This window comes from Periophthalmus magnuspinnatus, chromosome 19 (assembly GCF_009829125.3).
Source record: "Periophthalmus magnuspinnatus isolate fPerMag1 chromosome 19, fPerMag1.2.pri, whole genome shotgun sequence".
Lineage (NCBI taxonomy): Eukaryota > Metazoa > Chordata > Actinopteri > Gobiiformes > Gobiidae > Periophthalmus > Periophthalmus magnuspinnatus.
In genome coordinates, this window is record NC_047144.1 from 15,060,883 (window position 1) to 15,068,589 (window position 7,707).

General features: G+C 40.0%; 1 protein-coding gene across 1 annotated transcript; it reads right to left on the reverse strand.

Moving 5' to 3' along the window:
- Nucleotides 1–3,414: 3,414 nt before the first annotated feature.
- LOC117387415 (microfibril-associated glycoprotein 4-like) lies at nt 3,415–7,707 on the reverse strand. The gene is made up of 6 exons (XM_055229363.1): nt 7,611–7,707; nt 7,336–7,482; nt 6,762–6,800; nt 5,887–5,983; nt 4,868–5,035; nt 3,415–4,350 (listed from the first exon to the last, which is right to left on the reverse strand). Exons 1-6 carry the CDS (start codon nt 7,617–7,619, stop codon nt 4,097–4,099), a joined length of 714 nt encoding a protein of 237 aa, XP_055085338.1. The 5' UTR covers nt 7,620–7,707; the 3' UTR covers nt 3,415–4,096.

Genomic DNA, 7,707 nt, shown 5'->3' on the forward strand with positions numbered 1-7,707 from the left:
TATTCTACCATCTGTAATTAGATTAGCCAATTATTCAATGTCTGTAGAGGAGAGGTTCCTAAAGTGGAGGTCACGTGGGAGGGGGCGGAGGACATGAGATGATTTCCAGAAATCCTTATATTTTAATAGGCTATATTAATACAATGATATATATTTTCACTTTTCTTCATGTAATAAAATATCATTTTAATGATGTGTGTAAATCCAGTATGATTATTGAAATAAATAATAATAATAATAATAATAATAATAAATTAACAACATTATGAATTAGACCACATGCATCAAACTCAAGTCGTGGGCCAAATGTGGCCCGCCACATCATTTTATATGGCCCATGACAAGGTAAAATGTATGACTGTTTTAAAATGTCAGTTTATCAGGAGATACATAGTTACAGAGTCATATTTTTACATTTATGCAAATGCATATTTGTAACCTGAGTAAGTAATAAGTACAAAAACTGTTAATTAACAAGTTAAAAAGTAGTTAGATTTATTTTACATTATATTTGGTTACATTTATTCGATTTTATAGTTATATCTGGCCCTTTGAGGGCAACCATTTTGCTGATGTGGCCCCCAGTGAAAATGAGTTTGACATCCCTGATTTAGACATTAAAGGATTTTTCAAAGTGAAATTTCCATAGTCTGGGTCCACAGTAACTGAACACTCCGAGACAGATCATGAGTTTATTGTGGGGACTGTCAGGAGGATCAAAATCGGCCAGAATGTCTTTGAGGTGAAGGCAGCGCCATTGAGCGTTTTTTACAGATACGGTCATTGTTTTTATTTTGCAGAATTCTCGAGGTCGAGTTTTGTATCAGTTGGAGTTTGTGTGTGAATTACATGAATCTGTCCTGCTGGAGGTGAAGGCGTGTGCCAGTTTATCTGAGTCCCACTTCTAAGATGGTAGATGTTTTTGAGACATTGTTGTATTTTTGACAGTTAAGGTCCAAGTGGAGAAGAAGAGCACACACTGTAACACGTTTCAGGTTTTCAGAACATTTACATGTAAAACACATGAAACATGAAATGGATAAACCTGCCTGCATTGATCAAAAATGTTTTGTCGGTGAGTGGGAGAGCGCTTAGGCTCATAACCAAAACACAGGACCAAAATATTATTTCAAACTTTCCTTTTTTCACTTGACATCCTGTGACTGGCTGTTTGAAGGTTTATAAACCCTTACACTGCACGGCAGTGAAAATAAAGAATAATGGGACATAGATTTCTGTAGCTACCCTGGTTTTCTTCATTAAAAAAAGGACTTCAAGCTCCATACTGATGTTAATGTGTGTCAAAATAAAGCCCCGGGGTCTAAACATGGCCGCCCTTTGAAGTCAATGGGCCGTGCTCAATGGTGCATGTTGGGAGTTTAGCCTTTAGTAGCTGGGTACATCAGGTTCTGCCCATGAACCATGTGCAATTGAGCTACTCTCCATGAGACTTTGACCGATGAGAGCGAGAGGAGAAGAGTGGCCACGAGGGAGGCAAGGGAATAATACATAAATCACAAATTATAAATGATAATGTTTGTGCTTTCAGGAGCGTCTGGACTATGTTCTAAACCTGCGGCTCGTTCATATCGCTCACATGCTCGTTCATGTTGTACCATGTGACTGCTCTAACTAATCAGTGCTCGAGTTTAGCTAGAGTGAACATCAAGTGCAGCTGAAGCTAACGATTAAAACACTTTTTTAAGACAACAAATGGATTTTGTTTCTGTTTAACTTCCAGGGGAAAGCATATGGAATCGCAGTAAAGGTTGTTTTTTGTTTAACAAATAAAAGGTTTAAAATTAATAAAATAAAAACAGTAGTGTTTTTACACATCTTGATGATTTGAACAAATATAGAACAATCATTTTCAGACTGACTTCTGACTGTTATCATGAAATATACTGACATATTATCATCAGCTACAGTTTCATATAGGTTTAACCAAGCTCCCTTGTGTTTTCAAACCAGTCTGTCCTCAGGTCTGTAAAGGACGATATATCCAGCTCTACTTCACAAGGCGGATTTTTATGCCGATGGCCTTCAGAGAGTAGTTTTCTCCGCTCCAGTGTTCCCACAGAACACCAATTGCATACAGGGTTTTGTCTGCGCCCCAGCGATATGCTCCGTTTGGGTTGGCATCGTGACAGTTTCTGTACCAAAAAGCCCCAACAAACATTTTAGTGCAGTTGTCTGGATAAATGTCCTGGTCGTTGTCAAAGGTGGAGAACTTCATGCCGTTTTGAACAGATGGACTATTTCCTAAAAAATTGTAAAAATAAAAACAATCTATTTAAGTGTACTAGCCTACGTATTTTTTCTGGTGGGGAGTCCACCTGCTTGTCTCCATGGAGATGTTATTGCTTTGCCTTGAAAGTTCCACAGTATGGCATTAAACATTTGTTTCCATGGATACAAGCAGGTGATGCCACCAATTCAAGTTACAGGTCAGATCTGCATAAAAACAATAACAAATGGTTAAAACAATAAAAGCAATTGAAATGAATGAACACAGAGGATCACACAACTCTCACGGTGTGAAAAGCCAGAGAAAAAAATGGATCTTAAAGTCCCATATTACACTATTTTCTGATCGATGTTATAATGTTGTTTGACAGAGCCAAGAGTGAATCATACCCAGGTGACATCCATAGACTGTATATATAAATGGACATAGCCAACCTGCTAGTCGCCACATTCCAAGTAGGAAGTGTTCATGGGCGCACTTCCAGCTCCATCGACTCCAGTTCACTTTACACCTAAAACTGTGGCCCCTCTCTCTGTAACTGCTGCTGTCAGGCTAATCATTTTGGTCTTAAAATGTTCGTATTAACCCGTTCGACATCCTGGGATTTTTATTTTGCCATTTTGTCTGTGATTCAAGATATAACATTAATAACAGACAAATCAGGTGTCTTCTTTCCCCCCGGTCGCTCCTGCAGCTTTGATTGACAGTGTAGCTAAACACCCACCTCCTGCTAAACCAGCGGTGTGGACAGAAAAGAGCGTTGCCTTCAACAGCTTCGCTCCAGATTGGCTCTTTGGTTGCTTTGATACTCGCGGTTGGAATTAATTCAGTGTGAAGAGCTAAAATCAGAGAAGACCATTAGGATGATCATACTAAACTTAATTGTTGTGTTTTAGTTATTTTAAAGGTGTGCCCACATTTCTGATGGCAGGACCTGTCTCCATGAAGCGGTTATTGCTTTGCCTTGAGTGTTTCACAGTATGGCATTAAACGCATCTATATTTTAACAGGTGTTTTCAGGGCTTAAAATTACTTCTTACAGTTGGCGGATTTGCAAAGTTACAGATCTGACCTATAACCTAATTGATTAGAGGTTGGGTTTTTAATAAGAAAATCCATAATAAAATAAATGCCTCACAGTAGAAAGAAAAACTCAATTCTATCAAATGGACAAAAGTTTTAGAGTGAAGACATTTCGCTGCTCATCCCCATGGAGACAAGCAGGCAGCACATCCGCCAAAGTATATGAACGGTGGAACAATATATATTTTAGGTTACTTTGACTACAGAATAAGATTTAAGCCGTAAAAGTTTGAATTAATCACTTTGAGTCATTACAGATGCAAACAAATGACTAAAGTGTTTCATTCTGCCGTTTATTTACTGCAGTTCATGATTTTTAATACTGCAGATTTAAAATAGTTTAGTGGTTTAAATCTGCTCTTGGGTTTTTGTGTCAGAGGCATAAATTAGTTTCAATATTATCATTTATTGTCCATGTTTACTTCAGCGATATATCAAAATGTGTTATCGTGACGGGCCTTTTACCTTCACTAGAATCATTTGAATAATTTTAGTCCTGGAATTTCCACATCTGTACTGAACTAAACATAAAATGTAGCCGTTAACTTGAAAACTACCACTTCATGACTTTTTGAGCCTTGTGGATGTAGACAGAATAATAATAAAGTGTTACTCAAACATGTGAATGAAACAACAACTCCAGGTCTGTTTTTGATGAGGTAACAGCTTTATAACATGACCTAAAGCTCACCAGAGTCCATTTTGTGTAATATAAAACCTTTAAAGAATCAGAGCAACGCCTTGTGCAAGTTCATCTTTGTATCTCTAATTTGCAGGGCGGATTTTCATGCTTATGCCTTTCAGGGAGTAGTCTCGTCCTTTCCAGCTGTTCCACTCCACATCGATGGCAAAGATGGTTTTGTCTGCGCCCCAGCGATAGATTCCATTTGGGTTGGCGTCATGGCAGGCGCTGTACCAAAAAGCCCCAAGGAACTTTTTAGCACAGTTGTCTGGCCACGTGTCCTGGTCGTTGTCAAAGGTGGAGAACTTCATGCCATTGTGAGCTACTAGACTGTTTCCTAAAGAGAATGAAAACATGATTGAAAGCTCTTTAAAAAAAAGGTCCTAAACTATGCAAAATTTACTCTTGTGAGCCCTGAGCCATGTTATGTTGCAACCTGGTCAAAAACATACCTGGACTTGTGCTTTGTTTCATTGACACATGTTTGAGTAACCTTTTATTAGTCCGTCTGCATCCTTAAAGCTTAAAAATGCCCTGTTCCACCTTGTGATGTAATGAAGTGGTAGTTTAAGTTAATAGCCCTTTACTTCAATAGAGATTGGCAATTCTAGGACTGAAATGATCTAAATGATTCTAGTGAAGGTGTATGGAGCACTCCCTATATTTCGTCATGACATCACAAGGTGAAACTGTTTTCTGTTTGAGAGAAGAACTCAGTAAATATACAGGATTTGAGCGTTAAACATGTGTGAATGAAGCAAAACACAATTCCAGGTATGTTTTGATGAGAAAACAAAGCTCAGAGAATAGAGTAAAATGGGCCCTTCAAACAACTGATCTGCCGTGAGCCTCACCTGCTCCTCCGTCAGTGAACCCCGACACCTGCAGTCTGTACCCATCACATTCAGAGGCTACGGAGAAGGATGAGTAGCGAGCGGAGGCGTGCCTCCCCTCAAAGTCCTCCATCTCCACCAACAGTTCATGTGGCCGTCGACTGGACAACATGTGAATGAACTCCAGTCCTGAAAATATTTCAAACCATTGAAGGATATGAACACAAAAGCCAATTGATACAGTGGACTCAGACTATTGACCTTATTCGGCCCCACACTTTGTGGTGGCACTTCCGGGTTAATGGAGAACTCCATTCTTTTCAATGGCAAATTTGGGAAAGTTTCACCTCAAAAACATGATATTAAATAGTGCTGATTTGAGTAAAATGTTCTATGTTCATGTGACTACAACACCTCAATGATTCTCTGACAGCAAATAAGTTCTATATGCACTACAAAGGCTTGGCTCCCAAAGTTGCTAGCCCCATGCAATATACCACCCAAAAGATGATTGCAGCATCCACAGCAACTAGACTTTAAAGCAGCTCTGCTTGTGTACAAGTCTCTCCATGGATCAGCACCAACATGTTAGTGCCATATCAACCATCTCACTCTGAGGACTTCAGGGACCGGCCTCCTGCTGGTGCCCAGAGTCAGGGCTAAACATGGGGAACCAGCATTTCAGTTTTCTGCAGCTAAAATCCTGGAACAGTCTTCCTGATGTGAGTCAGGCCTCTACTTTGACAACAGTTCTGTTTAGCTATGCATACGACTGAAAGGGTTTTATTCTGCACTCTTGTTTTAATGTTAATTTTATGACATGTTTTGATTTGTGTGATTTTAATGCCCTTATTATTCTGTAAAGCACTTTGAATTACTTCGTGTACAAATTGTGTTATACAAATAAACTTGCCTTGGCTATATAGGCCACACACATGCACACACTCATGCTTCATACATACAACGCTTAGCAACGCTGTCAGTCAAACCTGCTGCTGATGCTAATGAGAACAATAATCTGGCAACCCCGTTTGCCTTACCCAGCCAGTGCTCTCCATCAGCTTCACCAAAGCCAGTCTTGTACTGATTCCAGGGTCTGTAGAAGTTCACGGTCCCATCCATTCTCCTCTGGATCACCTGGGTGCACAAGAAACTTTAACCAAGGGCACTGCATATAGTAAAAAAAAAAATTACGAGTAAAATAGTTTTTAGACATCAAAATATATTCTCAGTCGGCTAGTCATTTTATCTAGATTACATGGCTTTATGTGGGACAACAGCAGAAAGGAGTGCGTGAGTAAGCTGAAGTTTAGGCATTTAAATGTATAAGGGCAGGTTAAACCATAGACTGAATATATAAATGGACATAGCTAACCTGCTAGCTCCGTCACTCCAAAAAAGTGAGCATGAGCTGCACTTTGGGCTCCATCGACTCACTTCATATTAGAAAACTGTGACCCCTCTCTCTGTAAATGCCACTGTCAGACTTGTTATTTTGGTCTTAAATTGTCCCTATACCTGCTCTACATGATCCAGGTGTTTTTATTTTGCTACCGTGTCCATAAATAAAGATATGAACAAAAAACAAATTAGCTGCCTTCTTTGCCTGAGGTCGCTCCCACTAGCCTCAACAGGTTTGATTGACAGTGTTGCCACTCTGCTAAACCAGCCATGTGGGCGGAAAGGGGTGTCACCTTCAACAGATTGGCTCTTTGGTCCACTTCTTTAGGCAGTTTATGGATTAAATTTAGACTCCTAGAAAATTGAATCTGCCTTTATGCAAATACATTGTTTCCTAGTATTTTTTTCATAAACTCCCCCTGCTGGTGTAGTCTTGTGACACAAAAAAGGTACATAATAGTTTGGAGAGCTTTTGCCACGTCCCCTTTTAGACATTGTAAACTGAAAATCTTACCGTCCAACCGCCCCCATCTGTTGTCATGTCACAGAACGCCTGGAAAAAAAGTACACTAGTAAGTTTTGTGTAGGGTCCCAACTGTTTGTGTCCATTGAGATGCGTTTTCCTAATGTGCCATGTTCCGCAATATGGCATTAAACTTATTTGACAAGCAAGTAAATGGTCATAGGTCACATTTTTATACAGCACTTTTCCACCTTTAAAGCACTCAAAGCGCTTTATCAAGGAACCACTCACCCATTCACACATGGACGCAGACACTGGGGGCGAGGTGGGTTAAGTGTCTTACGCAAGGACAATGGGATTTGAACCACCAACCTTCGATTCTGAGGACAAACACTACCAACTGAGCAACTGTCGCCTCCGTAGGCCAGGTTACAGGTCAGATCTTTGGAGAACCTGTGCTTGGTCAGACTCCATGTTTTTCAATGCAGTTTTAATTGAATAAATGCAAGGTAGACACTTTAATGGGATACTGTGGGACATTCCAAGAACATCTCCATAGAGACAAGCAGGGGGCAGACCCTCAAGCAGAAAGGTTACTCGCTTTACTTTGAAACACTGCCATTACCTGAATTCCAAACTTCTCTCCGAAGGGATAGATGGTGTAAACTCCACTTTGTGGGGAGCTGTTCTTGTAATCATTGCAGTCGACAGGTTTACGTACAGCTGAACAGCCCCTCAGCAGTGAAGATAGAAACAACAGCACAACTTCCAGCTGAAATGTATAGAGATAGAGCTACGTTAAAGGTGCTGTGCCTGATTTTTATTGTCTTAGAAAACGTGGAAAACAGAATTAGTTCATTTTAAACTGTTTGCAGTACTCCAAAGTTATTCCTCACTTACCTTATGCATTCTGAGCGTCCTGATTATTCGCTGCGGAAGTGGTGGAATGGAACGATGTTAAAGTACTAAAATACTGGATCCTGGTCTGCCATGCCTT

Excerpts from the sequence above, each read along its gene's own strand:
- LOC117387415 (XM_055229363.1), bottom strand. Across the intron at positions 5,984-6,761 it reads CAGATGGGGGCGGTTGGACG|GTGATCCAGAGGAGAATGGA; the intron begins GTAAGATTTTCA and ends TTGTGCACCCAG. Across the intron at positions 4,351-4,867 it reads GTTCACTGACGGAGGAGCAG|GAAACAGTCTAGTAGCTCAC; the intron begins GTGAGGCTCACG and ends CATTCTCTTTAG.